Source organism: Xenopus tropicalis, chromosome 6 (assembly GCF_000004195.4).
Source record: "Xenopus tropicalis strain Nigerian chromosome 6, UCB_Xtro_10.0, whole genome shotgun sequence".
Classification (NCBI taxonomy): domain Eukaryota; kingdom Metazoa; phylum Chordata; class Amphibia; order Anura; family Pipidae; genus Xenopus; species Xenopus tropicalis.
In genome coordinates this window covers 73,849,277-73,874,266 of record NC_030682.2, presented here as the reverse complement: position 1 = coordinate 73,874,266, position 24,990 = coordinate 73,849,277, and the positions used below count along the sequence as shown (strand labels likewise).

The window sequence follows — 24,990 nt, the reverse complement described above, 5'->3', positions numbered from 1 at the left end:
CGGTTGTATTTCTCCACATACCAAGATTGTAGAGTTGCTTTGATCGGTAGGGGTGCTGATTCTAGAGCCAGGGTGGGATGTCTCCCATGTGTCCTCTTGTGTGCCAAATTTTTTATGGGATATCCAGTTTTCTATGTCTACCAATTTCTTTGTACCTGAAGGGGTATGCCAGTCTGCCATTTGATCCAGTATTGTAGCTTTGTAGTACATGAGTAGGTGGGGGCAAGATAATCCCGCTTTTTTCTTGCTGGCATATATTACATTTTGTGGTATCCTTGGTTTGTTTATGTTCCAGATGAAGGTCATTAATACCTTTTGTAGATGTTGAAAAAAGGTTTTTGGTAGTGGGATGGACAGTACTCTGAATTTGTACAGCAGTTGGTGGAGTATTAACATTTTTATTGCGTTAATCCGCTACAATTCCTGCTATCAATTTAGCTTTTCTCTTCACCACACCTGGTTTAATATTTAACTTGTTTAGTATTGGATCTGCCTGTAAAATGTTCCAATTTCTTTTAATTACCTTTCCAATTTGTTTATATTGGACTCCAAAATCTAAGATGCATCTTATTTCTTCTTTCTTTTCAATTTTGGTGATTTTAACTTTTTTGCCTTTTTTGTAACCCCTACTGTTATCATTATCCTTCAACTCATCTACTCTTTGTAACGCCATTTGTAGATCACATTTTTTATATCCTCTTTTCCCAAGCCTCTCACATTCATGCCTCGCTTGTTCTTTAAATACATCATAGCTGGAACAGTTTCTATAGAGTCTCACTAATTGTGCATATGGTATTGATTTTACTGTATGTTCTGGATGAAACAAATCTCTTCTCAGAATTGTATTGCCCGCCACTAATTTCCTAAAAAGTCTCGTATTAATTTGTCCCTTTTCTATATAGAAGGTCAGATCTAGAAAGATAATTGTTTGCATATCATATTCCAAAGTGAAATTAATATCATATGAGTTACTATTGACATAATGCAGAAAGCCAGGTAACTCATTTTTCTCCCCATCCAACACCATGACATCATCTATATAGCGATACCACCTGACAATGCTATCGTGGTATGGGTTATCGGTTCCATAAATATATTCTTCCTCCCACATTGCCATAAAAAGACCAGCATATGAGGGCGCAAATTTGGCCCCCATTGCGGTTCCTATCAGTTGCCTATAATACCTACCATCAAAAGTCATCACATTGTGGGAGAGAATAAATTCAACAGCATCTAATAAAAATCTTATTTGTTCGTCTGATTTTAAATATCTACATAATTACATGTTGACTGCCTTAAGCCCATCAACATGATTTATGCGTGAATACAATGCTTGCACATCCAATGTGACCCAAATATAGCTATTTTTCCATTTAATAGTAGAGATTTCAGAGGAGGCATCCTGGCTAACACGTATATATGCAGGTGTAGACTTTACAATATCATTAAGATAATAATCAACATATGCACTGAGACCTTCTGTGAGTAACTATACTCGAGACTATTGGCCTCCCTGGGGGACAAGTAACATTTTTATGCAGCTTGGGCAAGGCATAAATATGAGCCATAATTGGGTTTTCCCTTCATATATATTCAAATTCTGATTTATTTAAAATTTCTTGACTTTTTGCATCCAATAGCTGTTGCAGTTCCCTTTTGTATTTTTTGAGCAAATTATCCTTCATATATTCATATGTCTTTTGATCACATAAAATATCCATTACCATTTTTTTTTATATTGACCTGTATCTAATACTACAACTTTACCTCTCTGCCCTTTTAATACAGATATTACTATCCTTTTTTAGACTTACTAGGGCTCTCCTTTGTTTACGGGTCAAATTATCCCGAAACCTCCAATCTGTAGATCTTTTTCAAAAATCTTTAATAATTCTTGTTCTACCACTTTTTTATACATCAAAATGGCATTCCCTGGAGGGATATCTGGGGAGAAAACTGTCTCTCCCTTAAAATCACTATGAATTATAGTTTCTGTTAAATCATACTCTTCTGCACACTGAGCCATAAATTTAATAATTTCCATTTCTTCTTTACTAAAACAACCCTGTGCTTTATTATCACCCCCATCGCTATCTAAAATTACATCCATAACCATTTCATCAGATTGAACAGTTGTTGTATTAGCTTTAACCGAACTTTGCAATTCTTTAACCTTAAAATATTGCTTCAAGGCAATTTTTCTGATACATTTTTAAAAGTCTACATACATTTTAAAATAATCCATATTACAAGTTGGGCAAAAATTTAAACCTTTTTGCAGTACTTCAATTTCCTCCTTATTTAACTGATGAGTTGATAAATTTAAAATTTGCTAATTCTGCCAAACACATTTACTCATTTGTTTATCATATATTACCTCATCAGAAGGAGAATTATTCATAATATTTTTTCTTTTTTCCATCCTTTTAAACTTAATATGCTCTAAATCCTCACATTGTGGAGCATCAGACTTTATGTTACCCAATTCTACATTATTTAAATTAGCAATGTTTTGCAAAAAAGGCACAAACTCTGTACACATAGGTTTTGTATTATCAACAATATTTTCCTGATCCAAACTTAATACAGGTCCTTCTCAAAAAATTAGCATATTGTGATAAAGTTCATTATTTTCTGTAATGTACTGATAAACATTAGACTTTCATACATTTTAGATTCATTACACACAACTGAAGTAGTTCAAGCCTTTTATTGTTTTAATATTGATGATTGTGGCATACAGCTCATGAAAACCCAAAATTCCTGTCTCAAAAAATTAGCATATATCATCCGACCAATAAAAGAAAAGTGTTTTTAATACAAAAAGAAGTCAACCTTCAAATAATTATGTTCAGTTATGCACTCAATACTTGGTCGGGAATCCTTTTGCAGAAATGACTGCTTCAATGCGGCATGGCATGGAGGCAATCAGCCTGTGGCACTGCTCAGGTGTTATGGAGGCCCAGGATGCTTCAATAGCGGCCTTAAGCTCATCCAGAGTGTTGGGTCTTGTGTCTCTCAACTTTCTCTTCACACTATCCCACAGATTCTCTATGGGGTTCTGGTCAGTAGAGTTGGCAGGTCAATTGAGCACAGTAATACCATGGGCAGTAAACCATTTACCAGTGGTTTTGGCACTGTGAGCAGGTGCCAGGTCGTGCTGAAAAATGAAATCTTCATCTCCATAAAGCTTTTCAGCAGATGGAAGCATGAAGTGCTCCAAAATCTCCTGATAGCTAGCTGCATTGACCCTGCCCTTGATAAAACACAGTGGACCAACACCAGCAGCTGACATGGCACCCCAGACCATCACTGACTGTGGGTACTTGACACTGGACTTCAGGCATTTTGGCATTTCCCTCTCCCCAGTCTTCCTCCAGACTCTGGCACCTTGATTTCCGAATGACATGCAAAATTTGCTTTCATCCGAAAAAAGTAATTTGGACCACTGAGCAACAGTCCAGTGCTGCTTCTCTGTAGCCCAGGTCAGGCGCTTCTGCCGCTGTTTCTGGTTCAAAAGTGGCTTGACCTGGGGAATGCGGCACCTGTAGCCCATTTCCTGCACACTCCTGTACACGGTGGCTCTGGATGTTTCTTCTCCACAATCTTCCTCAGGGCCCGGTCACCTCTTCTCGTTGTGCAGCGTTTTCTGCCACACTTTTTCCTTCCCACAGACTTCCCACTGAGGTGCCTTGATACAGCACTCTGGGAACAGCCTTTTCGTTAGGAAATTTCTTTCTGTGTCTTACCCTCTTGCTTTAGGGTGTCAATGATGGCCTTCTGGACAGCAGTCAGGTCGGCAGTCTTACCCATGATTGCGGTTTTGAGTAATGAACCAGCCTGGGAGTTTTTAAAAGCCTCAGGAATCTTTTGCAGGTGTTTAGAGTTAATTAGTTGATTCAGATGATTAGGTTAATAGCTCGTTTAGAGAACCTTTTCATGATATGCTAATTTTTTGAGATAGGAATTTTGGGTTTTCATGAGCTGTATGCAACAATCATCAATATTAAAACAATAAAAGGCTTGAACTACTTCAGTTGTGTGTAATGAATCTAAAATATATGAAAGTCTAATGTTTATCAGTACATTACAGAAAATAATGAACTTTATCACAATATGCTAATTTTTTGAGAAAGACCTGTAAGTTACCATCTGATAATAAAGAAGGACCACCACTATGTAGATAACCATCAATTCCTGAAGGGGCAGAATCAAAATTATCCTCCATTGATAACGGGGCATAATCAATTTGTACATTTTTAAAAATACCCTCCATTAGTATCAGGGCATAATCAATTTGTAAATTCTCATCCATTTGTAAAAAAGTATAATCAATTTGTGGATTACCATCAGTTTCTAAGGGAGCAAAATCAATTTGCAAGTTACCATTAACTGATAAAGATACATCCTCTGATTGTAAGTTACCACCAATTGGCAAGGAAGCATAGTCGATTTGAGAACTGTTTTCAGGTCGTGAAAAGGCATAATCAATTTGTGAATTATCATCCACTTGTATAGAAGCATAGTCAGTTTGCAAATTACCTCTGTCCACTAGTGAGGACACACAGTCTGTTTGCAGTCCAGCAACAATTAATGAAGGCACAGCCTTAATATTAGATCCAACAATGCCAGCAACATTTCCTTCAAGGCAATTAGCTGCATACTTAGACTTGAAATTTCCTTCTGGGTAATTAGCTGCATACTTAGATTTAAAATTCAACCCATCCATAACTTTAAAAAGATCTTTCTCGGGTTTTCCTGCAGCTTTAAAATACAATAGAAGCATATACAGGGTCGGACTGGGGGGTGGAGGGCCTACCGGGGCTCCCGCCCCAGGGGCCCTGCAGGTGCCCCAGCCGCGTCCCCTAACCCCCCCAAGGGCCCCCCTAACCCCCCCGAAGGGCCCCCGCCTGACGTCCTCCCCGAGCGCGTATAAATTGAACGCGTCGGGGAGGAACAGTCAGTAGCGGGGAGCACCGGCAAAGGTCGGACTGGGCCGCTGGGGCCCACTAGGGCTGGGGCCCACCGGGATTTTTCCCGGTGTCCCGGCGGCCCAGTCCGACCCTGAGCATATATATATATATATATATATAAACATTTTATATGCATTATACAGTCCTAGAGGGGCCTAACAGTTGGCTGCTAAGGGAGAAATAGTGAATCACAACTACAACCAGAATGCACATAACAGCAAAATACACAGCTTATAATAAGCAGGCATTAAACAAAATGCAAACATACCAACGATGCTTGGATAGCCTTGCTTAGAGATGAGTGTGGGTACTGATTTCACCAGCCCTGGCAAAATGACTGTTGCAAGGACACAGTTCTAGAAGTGGCCAGAGGAGAGGGGGAGGAGGAAGTGCAAGGATACATAAAGCCCAATACATAAAAGAAATTGTTACATATGAAGAGATTTGCAACACTTAAGAATCGCTATATCTAAAATGTGTACAGAACTACTGCTGTGGCAGCACACTAACTGTAGATATTAGTATCACAATAGCCTTGGATATTCTGCTTGTTCAAAAACTTATCCAGGCCCCTCTTAAAGGCATTAACAGAATCTGCCATTACGACATCACTAGGAAGGGCATTCCACAACCTCACTGGCCTCACCGTTTTTATGGGGAAAAAAAAACATCCCCCATTCCCCATTTTTTTACCTATATACACACATTTACACACACAACACACCTTTTACTAAACTTTTTTCTACCTTCTTTTGGTCATCAAAACCGTTAAGTTTATGAAAGCTTTGTTGTTTAGTAGTTTGCTGTAGAATATGTCCTTACCCATGTTTGATTTGCCAAGAATATATGGTTTTCTGGGGGTTTCTGTACAGTTAGGGGGTCTTACGGCACATAATATGCAGTCAGGGGCTCTGTTTGCAGAAGCTGGGTTGGCAAGTGAAAAATATGATATGCACTACTTTTATTTCAGGTCTGTACATAACCACATACTTTGGTAAATATATGCATATTGGGCATCAAACTGTTCAGTAGACCTCTGACATTCATTTGGGCTCGGCTCTGTTGTGTATTGTCTGACCTCATTTTTGTGTTATTGAGGTGAAGACTGACTCGTACAGTACTATGCGTTCATGTTCTGTTTGAATGTCCAATAAGGTGGGCAGGGTATGCGTTTTCCAATTCCTCGCTAGTAGACTCCTGCTAGCTATTATTTGTAGGACTGTGCGTTTTTTTGCTTTTGTTTAGTTGTTGTGGGAGTATTCCCAGTAGTGCTAGGGATGGCTGGATTTCCATGCTTAAGCCTGTATGGTTTTCAATGAGCTGCTCTGTCTGTGCCCAAAATTTTTGGGCTGTTGGGCACGTCCACCATGTGTGTAGTAAGGTGCCTTTATCTCTCTGGCATGGCCAGCATAGTTCTGAGTCATTTGGGTAAGCTTTATTTATCCTTTCCGGAGTCATGTACCATCTGATTTTTATAGCGGTCTCTTGATGGTTGAGAGCGAGATTTTGGGTGTCTGGTTGTATATGTGTTCCCAGGTTTCAGTATTGAGTGGTATAGATAGGTCTTTTTCCCATTTCTGGGTTGCTGCTAGGGTTTTTGTTGAACGTTTTTGTATCAGTAAGTTGTATATGGTGGCGATTCCTTTCGATTTGTTTGGGGCTAGCCAGCATTTTTGATCGAACCTTGTTGGTTGGGGGCTGGTGAGCAGTCTGTTAGTTTGCAGATAGTGCTGTATACGTAGAAATGTATATAGCTGGTTATTGGGGAGACTGAATTTTGCTTGCAGTGTGGTAAAAGTTTTTAGGCCATCCTTGTCATAGAGGCCCAATTTTTGTTACACCACATTGTGTCCATTGTGTCATATTCAGATCTGTAATAACATTCTCTAGTATTGTGATCGCTGCAAGAGCTGTTAGTGGTTTTGTGAGAGTTCGGTTGTATTTCTCCACATACCAAGATTGTAGAGTTGCTTTGATCGGTAGGGGTGCTGATTCTAGAGCCAGGGTGGGATGTCTCCCATGTGTCCTCTTGTGTGCCAAATTTTTTATGGGATATCCAGTTTTCTATGTCTACCAATTTCTTTGTACCTGAAGGGGTATGCCAGTCTGCCATTTGATCCAGTATTGTAGCTTTGTAGTACATGAGTAGGTGGGGGCAAGATAATCCCGCTTTTTTCTTGCTGGCATATATTACATTTTGTGGTATCCTTGGTTTGTTTATGTTCCAGATGAAGGTCATTAATACCTTTTGTAGATGTTGAAAAAAGGTTTTTGGTAGTGGGATGGACAGTACTCTGAATTTGTACAGCAGTTGGTGGAGTATTAACATTTTTATTGCGTTAATCCGCCCTAGCCAAGATATACATGTAGTTTTCCATTTTTGCAAAGTCTGTTGTATATTCTGTTATATTGGTGTAGTTTTGTTGATATAAATCTTTCAGATTAGCCGTAATCCTTACCCCCAGGTAGTTGACGGCTGAAGGTTGCCAGTCTAGTTTGTATTCCTTCTTTAGTTCCTGTAGTGTTGGCAATGAATCGGTAGCGCTTGAGTTTTCGTAGTGTTGTTTATAGTGGGATATTTGCCCAAATCTCCATAGTAGTTCAAATAATTCCTGTAAGGCGACTGTAGGGTTGGTCAAAATAAGTGCAATATCATCAGCAAACAGTAAAATTTTGTGCTCAAGGGGTCCTTTAGTAACACCTCTTAGTTTTGGGGCTTGCCGTACCGCTTGGGCCAGTGGTTAAATGCTCAACACATATATTAGTGGTGACAATGGGCATCCCTGCCTAGTTCCATTGGTTAAATTGAATGGGTTTAATAGAAATCCATTAATGTTTACCTGTGTTGAGGGGTTTGAGTATAGGGCCATAATAGCTGTAATAAATGGTGGAGGTATACAGAATCTTGCCATTACTTGTTTGAGGTACGCCCAATTAACCCTGTCAAATGCCTTTTCGGCATCTAGTGCCAGTAGTATGGCTGGGGTGTTTTGTTGCATGTTGTGCGTAAGATTTATAAGTCGTCTGGTGTTGTCATGTAACTGGCGTCCTTTTATGAACCCTGTTTGGACTGTGTTAATGCATGTGGGCAGGACTGTTTGTAAGCAGTTTAGCTAGTATGGTGGTATATCTTTTAATATCCCCATTTAAGAGGGATATTGGGCGATATTTTTTGCATTTACCTGGTTTTGGTATCGTTGATATGTGTGATACTAGCATTTCTTTGGGGAATACACCTGTAGTAGCTGCCTGGTTTAGGGCTTTTGTGAGGTGAGGGATCACTAAGGGTGCAAATGTTTTATAATATTTGTGTATCCATCTGAGCCTGGAGCTTTGCTTTGTGGCATGTTCTTTATTGCGGCCCATACTTCTTCTGTTGCAATGAGGGCTGTTAGTGCTGGGAAGGTTGTGGCTTGTAAGGTGGGGAGGTTTAATTGTTCTAGGAAGGTCTGTGTTTCTGTTTCTAATGGTAAATTATGTTGGGGTGGTTTTGTAGGTTGTATAGCTCACTATAGAATTGTGCGAATGTGTTTGCTATGTCTGATGGATTTATTCTGGGTCCCTTTGTTGGTGATATAATTTTTTCTATTCTATGATGCATTGTTTGCTGGATTAGTTGTTTTTTTTTAGGATTGCATTGGCTTTGTTGCCCATAGCATATGTTTTGCTTTTTAGTTTGATTAGCTGGTTGTGGCATCTACGGAGAATCAGTAAATTAATCTCCTCTTTTACTTTGAATTGCTGAGCAATTTGGAGGGAGGGTGCATTTCCTTTTTCTTGCTCTAGTTTGTTTAGTTGTAACAATAGCTGGTTTTGTTTGGACTTTGCTTGTTTGGTTTTGTGGGTTGCTATGCTAATTAAGTGGCCCCTGATTACTGCTTTGTGTGCACACCAGAGTATGGTGTTCTGTACCTCTGAGTTTTCATTAATTGAGAAAAATGACTTGGAGTAGTGAGTTGTTCAGTCTCCATGGGGGTTTAGTAGTAAATTGATGGATTTCTTGCAATGTAAACAAGACCGCTGAATGGTCTGTCCAGGTTGTGCTGTTAATATTACTGTGTGAGATGTTTTTTAGTGTTTGGGGGTGTACCAAAAATAGGTCAATTCTGGTGTATGATTTGTGGTATTGAGAATAGTATGTGTAATCTTTAGCTGATGGGTTCAGGACTCTCCATATGTCATAAAGGTTATGTTGTATTAGTAGTTTGGTGAAGTTGAGTGCTTTTCTGGTTACTGCTTTACAATATGTTTTGGGTAATGGGTAAAGCTGTTTTAAAAACTCTAACTGATTTGTGTTGGGGGAATTTACATTTACTAAGGTATATTGTTGTTGGTTTATTTTGCATACCACAATTAGACATCTTCCCTTAAAGTCAGCTAAATGTTGTACACTGGTTATGTTTAAGGATTGCTTAACTATTAAAGCTACATAGTTACATAGGGTTGAAAAAAGACCAGTGTCCATCAAGTTCAACCCATCCAAGTAAACCCAGCACACACAACCCACACCTACCAATCTATACACTCACATACATAAACTATAAATACAACCACTAGTACTAACTGTAGATATTAGTATCACAATAGCCTTGGATATTCTGATTGTTCAAGAACTCATCCAGGCCCCTCTTAAAGGCATTAACAGAATCTGCCATTACCACATCACTAGGAAGGGCATTCCACAACCTCACTGCCCTCACCGTGAAAAACCACCTACGCTGCTTCAAATGGAAGCTCCTTTCTTCTAATCTAAAGGGGTGACCTCTGGTGCGTTGATTGTTTTTATGGGAAAAAAGAACATCCCCCATCTGCCTATAATCCCCTCTAATGTACTTGTACAGAGTAATCATGTCCCCTCGCAAGCGCCTCTTTTCCAGAGAAAACAACCCCAACCTCGACAGTCTAACCTCATAGTTTAAATCTTCCATCCCCTTAACCAGTTTAGTTGCACGTCTCTGCACTCTCTCCAGCTCATTAATATCCTTCTTAAGGACTGGAGCCCAAAACTGCACTGCATACTCAAGGTGAGGCCTTACCAGGGACCTATAAAGGGGCAAAATTATGTTCTCATCCCTTGAGTCAATGCCCTTTTTTATACAAGGCAGCACTTTATTTGCTTTAGTAGCCACAGAATGACACAGCCTGGAATTAGACAACTTGTTATCAAAAAAAACCCCTAGATCCTTCTCCATTAAGGATACCCCCAGCACACTACCATTTAGTAGATAGTTCGCGTTTATATTATTCCTACCAAAATGCATAACTTTGCACTTATCAACATTGAACCTCATTTTCCAGTTTGCTGCCCAGTTTTCCAATTTTGTCAAATCGCTCTGCAAAGCGGCAGCATCCTGCATGGAACTTATAGTTTTGCACAATTTTGTGTCATCAGCAAAAATAGAAACAGTACTGTCTATGCCCACCTCCAGGTCATTAATAAACAAGTTAAAAAGCAAAGGACCAAGGACTGACCCCTGCGGTACTCCACTAACCACACTGGTCCGATTAGAAAATGTTCCATTTACCACCACTCTTTGTACTCTATCCTTCAGCCAGTTCTCTATCCAATTACAAATATTATGTTCTAGGCCAATATTCCTTAATTTGATCATTAATCTTCTGTGAGGTACTGTATCAAACGCTTTAGCAAAGTCCAAGTAGATGACATCAACTGCCATTCCAGCATCGAGGTTCCCACTCACCTCCTCATAAAAGGCGACTAAATTAGTCTGGCAAGATCTGTTACGCATAAAACCATGCTGGCACAAACTAATAGTATTGTGAACTGCAATGTATTCAAGTACCCTATCCCTTATTACCCCTTCCAAAATTTTTCCTACTACTGATGTCAGACTAACAGGCCTATAGTTTTCAGGCTGAGAACGGGATCCCTTTTTAAATAACGGCACCACATTAGCAATCCGCCAGTCTCTCGGCACCATGGCAGACCTCAACGAATCCTAAAAATTAAGTGAAGAGGTTTGGCAATCACAGTGCTCAGCTCATTTAATACCCTGGGATGAATCCCATCCGGCCCTGGACCTTTGTTTACCTTTACATGTTCAAGTCTCTTTTGAGACTAATAATTTTGGATTCTTTTTACTCCTAGCTGCAATATCCCTTTCCATTTCTATTTTAGCTTGCTTGATAGCTTTTTTGCATGCTTTATTTGCTTCCTTATACCTGATGAAAGTTTCTGCTGTCCCAGCTAACTTGAATGTCCTAAAAGCACGTCTTTTCTTACCAACCTCAACACTAACACCTTTATTCAGCCATAAAGGTTTTGCTTTGCGATGCCTCTCCTTGCTTACAAGGGGGATATACTGTTGTGTATACCTGCAAAGCAATGTTTTAAAGATGTTCCAGTTTCCTTCTGTGTCTAACCCCATGAAAAGCCTTTCCCAGTTGACACATTGCAGAGATGCCCTTATACTGGCAAAGTCTGCACGTCTAAAATTGAGCATTTTAGTTACTCCCTTATAGAGCTGTCTCTGCAGCATTATCTCAAACATACATACATCTCTTTTTTTGTTTTGGAAGTTGCAGCAGCTAGCATCCTGTAGTGTTTATTTTTTAAGGATGCTTGGTCTTTTGTGCAGAAATGCATTTCTTGCATCCATATCCATAGGTTTGCTTTTAGTTAAAGATTCAACATTTGGTGCCAGTCTCCTGTTATGGAAAAGAAGGAAAGCTTTAATTGGGCTTGTGTTACCTCTTCCGTGACTCCCCTTAATCTCAGATTATTCCTTCTGGAGAGGTCCTCTATGTCTGCTAGTTTTGTCTGTAGTGTTGCTATTAGGGATTCTTGGGAGTTTATTTGTGTTGTGTACCCCTACTAGCTCCGCCATTTTGGACTCTAGGTGGTCCGTGTGTTCAGCCACTGCTTATATGTCTGCTTTCAGGTCCTGTAGGACTCTCTTGGTGTATGTGCAGATATCTTCTCTCAGTTGAGAGTAGTGTTTTTAGGCTGGTTTCTGTTATGTGCTGCATGGGAGTAGCATATTTATCTGCCTGCTGCTCTGTTTCAGTCTCGCTGCGTGATGGGGAGTATTAGTTTGAAGAGGTCTGGGCGCCATCTTGATTTCCCTCCAGCAGCGGGTTTTTCGGTTGCGATCCATAGAACGTGGTGAGTTGCAGGGGTTGCGGTTTGGCCCCTCTTTTTTGCAGGTTTGGGGTCCCTGGAGTAGCTTTAATAACAGCTTCGTAGCGGCACCGGAGCAGAAGCTGCAGAGAAAGCGTGTGTTCACATGCATGCGCTGGCCAACCCCCCCCCCCCATTTATATTTAGGGTGATCTGCCATTGTATGTAAAAAAAATTGTGTAAAATAAATGCGGCAAATTGCAACGCTTTTAGGTGACTTTTAGAAATGACATAAAAAATGCTAAATTTAGGAAAGCTTTGCAGTTTTGGTACTTTGCTGTAGAATGTCTGAATGTATACTTTCCAATAAAAATGGTTTTCACCCTACATTTTTGCCACACACAAAATTGCCCAAGTGTTTATGAATTAGTTAAATGTAAGCCATAAAATAAGTGTGCACAAGGTATATTTTGGGGTCTGTAAATGCCATGAACTTTGATGTCCGATATACATAGGTTTATCAAACTGGGGTTTACACACCCGGACCACATAATTTACGGGGTGATCTTGTTATCACTTCATTTGCATTTAGCTTTGAAAGATAGCCTGGGGATTATATACACAGAGGCTTGTATACATATATTCCCCCTCCTGTTACCGTAAAAACTGAGCCACTTAGTATTATTTTTTAGGATTGATGCTGTTTTATATGATTACCTAATGACCTGTGAGAGAAAAAAAGTGTAAAGTTTAAGTTGCAAAGTGTACGTTTCGAGGTGATTTTCGGAAGTTATCAAAAATGCCAATTTCAGAAAAGCTTTGCGGCTTGGTACTTTGGAGTAGAACCAATTTTAGATTTGGGGGAATGTGTACTTTCGAAAAAATATATGGTTTCCTGGAGAATGTTCTTTTTATAGCTTTATCCCATACAAAATGCAGTAAATGTGTTGGTTTTCCAATAGCTAAAATGACAAAAAATGAAAGATCTTCACCTTGGGGCCCCTACATGTCACAAAGTTTGGTAAACCTATCCACATTGGGCATCAAACTGTTCAGTGGACCCCTGGGGTACATAACTAGGAGGATTTATCTTGGTACCTAATAGTATGTGGGAGAAAAGATGCTGCAAAGTGAAAGCTTTGAGGTGATTTTTGGAAATCTTCTCAAAATCACCAATTTTAGAAAAGTGTTGTAGCTTGGTACTTTGTAGTAGAAAGACACAGGTACCCATTTTAAAATTTGAAGGAATATTTACTGTCCAAAAATATATGATACACCATATGGGGGTATTTTCATTTTGGGGCCCCTACATGCTAGTAAACCTCGAAATTCAGGAGGAAATTCAAAAGAGACTTGAACATGTAAAAGTAAACAAAGGATGGGATTCATCCCAGAATATTAAACAAGCATAGTGCTGTGATTGCCAAACCTCTTCAATATATTTTTCAGGATTCATTGAGGTCTGGCATGGTGTCAAGAGCCCGGGGAATTGCTAATGTGGTGCCAATATTTAAAAAGGGATCCTGTTCTCAGCCTGAAAACTATAGCCCTGTTAGTCTGACATCAGTAGTAGGAAAGCTTTTGGAAGGGGTAATAAGAGATATGGTACTTGAATACATTGCAGTTCACAATACTATAAGTTTATGATAGCACAGTTCTATGCCAGACTAATTTAGTGAACTTAACTTATTCAGTTAGGTGTGATCCAGTCATAATGGTACACACAGGAATGCAATGTTTTTCAAACCTAGCAACACTCTGGCAACAAAAGTTGGTGCATCCTACACCAAAGCACATGAAACGTAATTTAGTCTATGCTGTCCAGTGTAGTGAAGAGTGCATTGATTTATACATTGGGGAGACAAAACAAAACCTCTCTAAGGCAATGGCCCAACCTAGGAGGGCTAACTCCTCAGGACAAAACTCAGCAGTCTATCTACACATCAAGGAAAACGGAGGACAGTAACGTGCAAATTTTGCACTGAGAGTACAGATGGTTTGAAAGAGGTGTGAAAGAGACCATTTATGCCAGCCTGGAAAAACCATCCCTAAACAGAGGAGGGGACCTGCGACACTGCTTATCATACAACATACAATAATTCACACTTCCAGTTGTGAATTATCCAGTCGTAACACCTGCATCAATGAGAATCATGGTACCATTGTGACGGATCATACCTTACCTTACTTACACCTGTCAGTTTCAGCCAACACCTAACTGAATAAGTTCAATGGAACCAATATGATTGGATGCCTGTGACTGAACTACCATCAAGGGGTTAAATGCCGGGGAATTCCCTACCAGTCATTTGAACTGAAGAAGCCATTTGAATGAGTGGTGAAACGTTTTCAAGAAATAAACTTAGAAAAGTCCAGTTGTTTTAGACTGAATTCTACTAGAAACTGTAAAATAGTAAATGTTTTACTTTGATTACAAGTGCAATGGTACGTTCCGAAGCAAATATGCACCATACACAAATGAACATGCCCAAATGTTCCTCTGGGCTCAGATTACAGCAGAGAGGGGAAGGGGTAGGGAGCAGGAGAGAGAAACAAGGCTGGTCCCTGGAGGTTTGAGCTGAGAGAAGGAAGTCTAATACAGAGAATCCATTTTAAACATTTTAGTGTATAATCCCATAGGTATACAAGTATATCTCACCAAAGTATAAGTGGGGTCCATGTGCACATTCACCAGAGCTACAGCAAGAGGAGGATCATACCACAACCAAAACACAGGGCACTCATGGATCTCACAAACAGGCTTGTGTAAACAAAATGCAAATTTAATTATAGACCAACAAGACGTAGACTCTATGCTATGCTCTTGGCCAGTTCTGTTCAACTGGCAGCCCGCGGCCCCCACCTGTGTGGCTGCTGTAACTGCTTACCTTTGTGTAAGCTTTATATGTAATTAGTATTGAGATTAACTGCCCTCCTGCACTGATCACACCCCAGGTTCAGACTGTAAACCCCTGTATTGTTCACACCTTTAGTCCCTGCATTGTTCCCACCTCAGGCTCAGACTGTAAGCCCCCACATTGTACACCTGTTTATCCAGCAGAAATCACGTAGCAAAAATTGATGGCAGGCACTCCGATGTCCCAGAGGTATATATAAAAAAAACAGCCATATTATAAGTAAAAAATGTATAAAGTTTATTTAATCCATATATAAAAGAACAAAAAGAAGCCTTACGCGTTTCGTACCAATAGGGTACTTAGCCATAGGCTGTACATACATACACATAGTTACATAGGGTTGAAAAAAGACCAGTGTCCATCAAGTTCAACCCATCCGAGTAAACCCAGCACACAACCTATACTAACCAATCTATACACTCACATACATAAACTATATATACAACCAGTAATACTAACTGTAGATATTAGTATCACAATAGCCTTGGATATTCTGCTTGTTCAAAAACTCATCCAGGCCCCTCTTAAAGGCATTAACAGAGTCTGCCATTACCACATCACTAGGAAGGGCATTCCACAGCCTCACTGCCCTCACCGTGAAAAACCACCTACGCTGCTTCAAATGGAAGCTCCGTTCCTCTAATCTAAAGGGGTGACCTCTGGTGCGTTGATTGTTTTTATGGGAAAAAAGAGCATCCCCCATCTGTTTATAATCCCCTCTAATGTACTTGTACAGAGTAATCATGTCCCCTCGCAAGCGCCTCTTTTCCAGAGAAAACAACCCCAACCTCGACAGTCTAACCTCATAGCTTAAATCTTCCATCCCCTTTACCAGTTTAGTTGCACGTCTCTGCACTCTCTCCAGCTCATTAATATCCTTCTTAAGGACTGGAGCCCAAAACTGCACTGCATACTCAAGGTGAGGCCTTACCAGGGACCTATAAAGAGGCAAAATTATGTTCTCATCCCTTGAGTCAATGCCCTTTTTTATACAAGACAGCACTTTATTTGCTGTAGTAGCCACAGAATGACACTGCCTGGAATTAGACAACTTGTGATCTACAAAAACCCCTAGATCCTTCTCCATTAAGGATGCCCCCAACACACTACCATTCAGTAGATAGTTCGGGTTTATATTACTTCTACCAAAGTGCATAAATTTGCACTTGTCAACATTGAACCTCATTTTCCAGTTTGCTGCCCAGTTTTCCAATTTTGTCAAATCGCTCTGCAAAGCGTCAGCATCCTGCATGGAACTTACAGTATTTAAAGCTAAGGTGGCCAATAGGGATATCTCAAAAATTGGCCAATCACAATAATTGAATTATAGATAATGAGTGGTTAAAAAGATTTATATAGGGATACGAAGTATAACTCTTATGTGAGATTAAATTTCCAACATTTACGCACAATTTTACAAAGCATTTATCTATACATAACAGGTCACATCTTAATCATAGTTTAGACCATGCGGTTGTCTGGTTTTTAGAAAAAAATATCCATTTAGTTTCTTTTTTAATTTGATCTGTTTGACACCATTACGAACATAATAGATTTGTGCGAAAATTATTACTAAAGAAACTTTGATGATAATTCTAACCCATTGAACAATGAGAAAGATGGAGTCAACAAGATTGACCCCATCTTTCTACAGTCTAATGTGTCCAATTTTCATGAAATGAAAATGCTCTTACAACTTGAACAATGACAGAGAGAAGTTAACCCTGAATCAGGTAGAGTCGGAGCTAACCTAATTGAAACTAAAGAAAGATTTAGATCTAAATCCAATTTTTATCCAGTACGTTTAAGAGATAACATCATTAACATAGAAGTTGAATTAACACTTCTACATGACAACTTAAAAAAGGAACAAAAACCTCTAACCTGTAAGATAATCTTACACAAAAAGAAAAAGAGCATTAAAGGAGAAGGAAAGGCTAGTAAAGAGTTAATCTCAAGCTGCAGGCATACCTTCAGTTGTCTCAATAGCACCCTTAAGTATCCCCATATTTCACCTGTTCAGAAGATCTTAGGCTAATGCCACACGAGGCGTAGGGCTGAAATTTTCGGCAAGCGGATAAACGCTTGCCGAAAATTCAGCCCTACGCCTGCTACTTGTGCCTGCACCCGAATGAATGGAATACGCTCGGGTGCAGGCACATGTAGCCGATATACGCATGAAAACGCGAGACTTTGCATTCTCTCGCGTTTTCATGCGTATATCGGCTACATGTGCCTGCAGCCGAGCGTATTCCATTCATTCGGGTGCAGGCACAAGTAGCAGGCGTAGGGCTGAATTTTCGGCTAGCGTTTTTCCGCTTGCTGAAAAAAATCAGCCCTACGCCGTGTGTGGCATCAGCCTTAAGCCAAACAGGAAGAAAAAACGCTGAACTGTGCAAAGAAGAGTTCCCATAATGCCTTACTCCTGCACAGACCATGCAGAACAAAGACCAATGAAACATTTCACAGATTTCATCACTCACATTAACACTAATAATTATAATTTGAAATTTACCTCAGAAATCAATGAAAACTCTATTAATTTCTTAGGTATCACATTAAGTGCTAAAAATTAATCCATCACCACTACTATCTTTAGAAAAGACAGCTCTGCCAATACATTACTTAACGCACAATCTTGCCACCCTAAACAACATCCCATATAGCCAATTTTTGCGTATAAGGCGTATCTGCGCAGAGGAAACTGATTTTTTAGAAAAATCTAATGATCTTTATTATAGACTATTAGATAGGGGTTACCCAAAAAGAATCATACAAGAAGCTTTTGAAAAAGCTGCATCTACCAACAGATTAGAGCTTTTTAATAGATATAAAACTCGGAACACCACAGAAACTTTGGCTGCACAAAATAAAAGAGCACCCATAAATAAATTACTCTCAAAAAAGAAAAACCTTCAAAGACAACACTAAGGCCTTATAATGTATTTTTACATATAGTCCTCAATACAACGCTATAAAAAGCATTGTTAATAATAACTTAACAATTCTTAAAACAGATCCAATTTTGAGGCAAATTCTTGATAATGGGTATAGATTTGTAACCAGGAAAACGGATACCCTAAGTAACAAATTATCCCCACTAATACATAACCATGGGTATAGACATATCCTGGGTCCAGACAGTGTATTACCTGTAATTTTGTTGTCAAAACACAATCCTTCACTTCATCCACTACAATGAATACTTATCAGATTAAACACTATATTAATTGCAATACTAAATATGTGATTTATCTACTCACATGCACTAAGTGTAAAAAACAATATGTCGGTCAAACAAGTAGAAAACTGAAAGACAGAATCAGAGAGCATATCCTTAATATCACAAACAAAAAATGTAACACTACAATAGCGAAACATTTCTCAGAATGTTCAAATAGATCATTGTCCTATCTAAACATAAAAGGAATTGCTAGAGTAACCTCCACGATCCCCGTGGAGGAGACATTACCCATGCTCTAATTAAAAAAGAAACTAAATGGATATTTTTTATAAAAACCAGACAACCGCATGGTCTAAACTATGAATACGATGTGACCTGTTATGTATAGAAAAATGCTTTATAAAATTGTGCCTAAACGTTGGATATTTAATCTCACATAAGAGTTATACTTAGTATCCCTATATAAATCTTTTTAACCACTCACTATCTATCATTCAATTGTACCTAATTACTTGATGATTGTGATTGGCCAATTTTTGAGATATCCCTATTGGCCACCTTATATTTAAATACTGTGTATCTTGTAAGTGTAATACAGCCTATGACTAAGTACCCTATTGGTGCGAAACGCATAAGGCTTCTTTTTGTTCTTTTATATATGGATTAAATAAACTTTTTACATTTTTTACTTATAATATGGCTGTTTTTTTATATATACCTCTGGGACATCGGAGTGCCTGCCATCAATTTTTGCTATGTGATTTCTGCTGGATAAACAGGTGTACAATGTGGGGGCTTACAGTCTGAGCCTGAGGTGTGAACAATGCAGGGACTAAAGGTGTGAACAGTACCAGGGATTACATGTTTAAACAATACAGGGGTTTACAGTCTGTCGGCTGTTTTTTAATATATACCTCTGGGACATCGGAGTGCCTGCCATCAATTTTTGCTACGTGATTTCCTCTATTATGGCTCCCTAAGCTAAAGGTCTGGGGCATGAGCACCCGGGCCCATCTCTACAAAGGGTAAGACATCTATACTACAAGCAAAAACTGTGATAACCCCATATATGCTGTATGTACTGCCTGCCCCATGCTGCCTATGTGTAGGGCAGGCAGAGTATGATACACACAGTCAGCATAGGGCAGGCAGAGTATGGCACACACAGGCAGCATACTGCCTGTGTGCTATACTCTGCCTGCGTGTGCTGTACTCTGCCTGTCCTATGCTGTGGGAGGTGAACCTGGCAGGGGTTTGTTCTGGGAGTTTGTTAGCATGCTGTAAGATGCCATAGACAGTCACTATTTATTGATCTGGTGGGGGGCTGTTTTGGTCTCTGTGTACTTTAAATGCCAAGTACACTTGATAAAGCGATGTGCACTACTACTACCCATTCTACAGCATAGTTAGAAGTGCGTGGACAACTTACTTAAAAAGTGAATGCTGAATGATTAAAAGTACAGGAGATACTAGAAGAAATTGAAATAGCCACCCCTTTTTTAACATTAAAAAGTAACCCTGCACACTGAGAAAGCTGAAAATTCGGTAAGGCAAATCATGTAAACTAAACACAGATGTCTGATGCACAAATAGTTTTTAACAAAAATAATTTATTTCCATGGGAAAGCACTGTCAATAAAAACAGTGCTAGGAGAGTTTGCTTTTTTAAAAGTATTCATTTGAGTTCTAAGGTTAAAATTACACAATTACACAAGCATGCTGCTAACATAAAACTTACTTGGTTTTTAAAGCTGTTGGCTGGTCTTCTGTGCCTGCAGAAAAATAACTGTTACAAAGCTGTCATTAATGTTCGTGTAACTTTATAGAGATCATAGCATGCTGTAGTCTCCTTATGTAGTCTTTACAGGCAATGGTCTATAAATAATCCATATAGCAAATATTAAATGCTTGTGTTAAAAAACAAAAAAAAAAAAATCCCCTAAAAAATAGATCCTCTGCCCTCAACTATACCCTTTTTTGCAATATTTTTACATCAGCCAACCATTGTCAAGCCAGACCTATGCTTTCATCTAATTAATTTTTGCATTCCAGTAATTTCTTTTGCAAGTGTTTACAGGGACTAAGTTGTATCGGCAAGTTGTTTTACAAAGTTAAAACTCCCAGAAGTTTGCCCTTTATATTGGACACCAGAGGGATCACCTGTCAGAAGCGAGAAATGATGGGAGCTTGCCTCTTCTTTTATAAACTATTAGAAACTAGTAGCAAAATGGAAAGTTCTCCTCAAAAGTTATGATTTTTGAATCATAAATTAAAAAAAGAAGGAAAGGTATAACTAGAAGGTGCCAAAATGTTATGCAAACCCCAAGTGATTTTAATGGCTTACTTGACACCACGGCTACCCTAGTTAAGACGCTTCCCTGTGTTCTCTTGCTAATGAGGAGCTGTAAAGAATATCTTCGCTCTATACAACCAGACTGGACTGTAGAGAAGATCCAAGAAGATGATGGGAGTGTGGTGCTCCTACAGTAGTACCCCAAGCTGGTGCAACTTTCAGCAAACAGAAGCACCGGCCAGGGGTCTCAGGTAAGAGATTATAATCTCTGGGGTGCCCCTAATATTTTTGGTAAATTATAAAATTACACCCTCATTGCACCACTGATTTAATTTAATTTAATTTGTGGTGAGCACACTTTTGTTTTGCCTAAGCAGTCATATAATACAGGACTCTAGAATGCTCATTAGATTTCTAATGGTGGCCACCCTTAGGAGGACACTATGCTCTGTTTAGACAAACTGAGGTAAAGGAGATCAACTGACTAGGTAGACTAAGTGGCCAAGTGAGATTTCTATGTATTCTGGTGTGCCAGTTTAATACTACAAATAGGCTGAATATTAAAAGCAGCTCCTTTCTTTAATCTTTACATTAAAAAATAATTTTACATGACAAGCTTAACTTTATTTCAAGGAAAAAATGCAGTTGTGAGTTTCACCAACTGTCTGTTTATTTAGGTGTTTACTTAAAAAAAACAAAAAAAAACTGCTTCTGAGAAAGCAGATGACACCCAGAAATGAAATCAAGCATTTAATTTTGCCTACCTTTAATTCGTTTGCTCTCTTGGTTCTCTGGTTCAGACCCCTTCCTTTTCATAATGTGATGAAGCTGTACTTTATTTGAGGGACTACTTATGTTAGCCTTGGATCCTTTTAACTCAGCAACTTTCTTTAAAATATCAAAAACATTAGGAAACAGAGAGCAATTTACAAACTTAAAAACTAGGATCACATAAATACAGTAATATAAAAACAATGATATTGTATGTGTTACATGCAACTTGAATGAGTAAATAAGGCCTGATTAACACTGAATGAAGGTGCTTTGTAAAGCATAATGGTAAAGGATGTAGATGTTCAACATATGTGAAAAATGTTGTTAAAAAAGTCACAGTATCATGTTATAGAATTGAAAAAAAAACCCACACTTAAGTATAATATAAGGGTAAAGGCACATGCACTAAATTATTTACACATAAATCTACTGTCGTTTATTTAGAAATCACAGCAGGTATCCTTGCTGTGTTTTTTCTTGAAGACGTTTCGCCAGTCATTCAACTGGCTTTCTCAATTCACAATGAATTCAAAGTGAGTGGAGCCACCAACAGCCAGTCCATTTCCACCCATTAAATTTCATTGGTTTATATTGAAACTGATGCCATTATGTAAGTATTAATTCCAGGGTTGTTAAACTCTCCAAAGTCAGTCACTGGGTATTTGCGGTTCAAAGTTAGAAAAAGTAGGTGGAGCCACCAACAGCCAATCACATTTCACCTATTTACTTTCAATGGTGAAGTGTAAAATGCTGCCAGTCCCACAATTTTTATGCCTGAGTGCCCAAACTTTGCAGAGTTGGTCAATGAGGGACTGCAGTTTAAAAATAGGAAAAGTGGGTTGGTCCACTAACAGCCAATCAGATTTCATCTATTGAATTTTATTGGTTTAAAATGCTGTCATCCTCACACTATTTATGCCAGGGTGCCCACTGTTTGTCACTGGGTGACTTCGACTCAAGGTTAGAAAAAATGGGCACACCCACCAATCACAATTTACCTGTTGACTTTTATTGGTTTAAATTTAAACTGCTGCTGTTAATCCTAGGGTCCCTAAACTTTGCAGAGTTAATCACTGGGTAACTGCAGTTCCAGGTTGGAAGAAGTGGACGGAGCCGCCAATCGGATGTCACTTGTTGACTTTCAGTGGGGAAATTTAAATTGCTGCCATTTAGACACTATTAAAACCAGGGTCCCCAAACTTTGCACAGTGGTTTTTACTATATAACTGTGGTCCAAGGTTAGAAAAAGTGGGGGGGGGGGGGGTCAACAACAGATCAGATTTTATTCAGAGACTTCACGTTTTTTAACCCAACATGAAGTTTGTTCTCAAACTTCCCTTTCAAGTTTTTATATGTAACTGCTATTATAAGCATAGGACTGCCAGTCCTTTCTATTCTCTGCGCTGGTGGCTCTGGTGTTTGAAACAATGTAACACAAATCAGCAGATTTTACAGGCCTGTCTTGCTGGAGGAGCCGGACACTTGCAACATTGTTTAAAAAGTAACAACCACGAGTTCAGCAAATGCTGCTTTCTATAGCAATTACATTTACAAATAACTTTTAAAGCACTAGTCATTTTTAATAAATTGATATTGGAAAGTTGCTTAGAATTATGTTTTCTTTTATTAGGGGAAAATTATTTTTGGGGTTGACATGTCCTTTAAAGTACAAAAAAAGGTGGATATGCTGGGGGTGCCAATATGTTAGGATAAAATGCACAGGCCAATGGACAAAACTAACCGGGTGCTGCTGCCATTTTGCATACTTTTCCTAGGCATTCCAAGTGTTAAATTAGCAACTTTGCCCCTGATAAAACTGCAAGGGATACCCCCCCCAGCGAATAAACCTTACCTTGTCCATGAATAATACAGCTAATGTATTCACAAAGCAAACTATTCTTTTCAATGTAAAAAGTGCAATTAGGCCTTCTCCATCTGTAATTTCTAGTATAGTGTTGTGCGAATTGACCTTCTCCATCTGCACTTTTTCATATAGTGTTGTGTGAATCACCTTGGCTGTTTCACATGCCTTATAACTTTGGCGGGGTAAACAGCAGTGGAGGCCTGATGGCACAACTAGAAAGAACATGACACCAAAGCACCTAAGACAGTACAATGGAGAATGGTCTATTACCTCCTTCGCTGTATATGGCCTCAAACTACGATAAAAGCTTGCAGTCCTATGCACTGAAATAGGCACATCAAAAATTTGATAGGGATTTTGCATCTCTTTTAAATCATGGTATCAGGTAGAAAAGCAGAAGAAAGCTATTTGAGAAATGAAATATTAACTGAGTATACCAAGACTCACCTCCTTGTGTTGCTTTCCAAGAATGTGTGCTGGCCACAATAACTCACTTTTAATCTGAATATTGCAGACAACACACAGTAAGTGACCAAGGCTGTTATATGTAAATAGCAGTCAAAGACCAATTACATTAAATGACAGACAAAAAATGCTGGGGGTTTGTTGGTGGAATGTGCTTCTACCTTCAGTTACATGGGAGTAGGAGAAACAATGGGTTATTTGAAAGCAGTTCTAACACACCGATATAACTAAAAAAAAATACATTTGTTCAAGAATATAATTTAAATGGTAGAGTGAATTATTTGTTGTGCAATTTATAAATAAAAAGTACACCACTACCGATTGTGTAAGCACTCGTACAAATGAAACTGTAACCTTTGATATGCTGTAACAATAAAGTTCTTGTTGAAATACAAAAAAAAAGTACACCACAACAAAATGGTAGTATCCCTTTAAACCCCTCACTGAAAGGAATTGCCTGAAAATGCTAAATAACCTTTCCAGTGATTCTCCTCCAAAAACACTTGAGCTATCAGAACCTATTCATATCCTGCTTTGGATACTAAGGCAGGAGATACAGCAAGAAAATAAGGGCTGCTACACAGCCGTAGTTGTAAACATAATACAGGGAAGTATCAGCTACATGTGACATTGTGTAACTATTTTACTGCTATAATCAAGCTCAATCACAAAATAATGACTTGTGACCGCTCATAAATAAGGCGCACACTATCTAATCCAAGTCACACCATGGCGGGATTTCTTCAACCCTGGGTCTTAGCTTGACAAAAGGATATTTGGCCAATGGAGACTCTATCCGTTTCTTAGAACAACTTCTCCGCTGCTTTGCTTTCATTAACCTACGCAGCTCTTCTTGCTGCACCAGTTTTTTTTTCCCGGCGTCAGCCATATTATCGACAGTGTTATTCACGTGAATTGATTCCTTCTGTTACTTCCGCCAGGAAAAATGCAATTCGTCACTCGTCTATGACCAAGTTAGGAGGTGACGCGATTGGAAGTGTATCTTTTGTAGAGTCACTATTCAAATGTATGCACATTCGCTAATAAACTTAATACGTGTGCTTAGAACTCAAGACAAAACATATGTTCCTTTCCTATGCCCTATCGGGACGATCAACCATAAAACGTCATAGTATCGCGAGATATGGCTGTGACGTATAACAGTACATAGTGCTGTGAACGAGAACGTCAGTTGCTTTTAGGTGATCGTAGTTGTTTGTTGTGTGCAGATGTCAGCTCTTTGTTTACAATTGTATTTTTATTTGATCAGAGCTTTTGTACCAGGAAACAAACGTTTGTTGAAAAAACAAACTAATTTTGACTTGCACTGTCGCTGCCGTTGGCTTAAAAACGGATTTATCGTGTTGGCTTGGTAACAGTGCCCATTGGCACCCACTTTAAACCACACCCATGTTATCACAAGAGTTTTTAAGACCAT

At 39.0% G+C, this 24,990-nt stretch overlaps 1 protein-coding gene across 2 annotated transcripts in view; it reads right to left on the bottom strand.

The window, feature by feature from the left end:
- The window catches only part of znf830 (zinc finger protein 830), a 61,871-nt gene extending 37,193 nt beyond the window's left edge, over nt 1-24,678 (bottom strand). The window contains exons 1-4 of one of the 2 annotated variants that reach the window (XM_012964521.3): nt 24,329-24,678; nt 23,535-23,634; nt 21,214-21,337; nt 19,895-19,928 (exon numbers count right to left, since the gene is read on the bottom strand). In XM_012964521.3, the coding sequence (XP_012819975.1) occupies nt 19,895-19,928; nt 21,214-21,337; nt 23,535-23,634; nt 24,329-24,441 (371 nt within the window). In that variant the 5' untranslated portion in view covers nt 24,442-24,678. The remainder of the gene's footprint in view (nt 1-19,894; nt 19,929-21,213; nt 21,338-23,534; nt 23,635-24,328) is intronic. The other variant, NM_001004918.2, reaches the window with a different exon arrangement.
- Nucleotides 24,679-24,990: the final 312 nt, after the last annotated feature.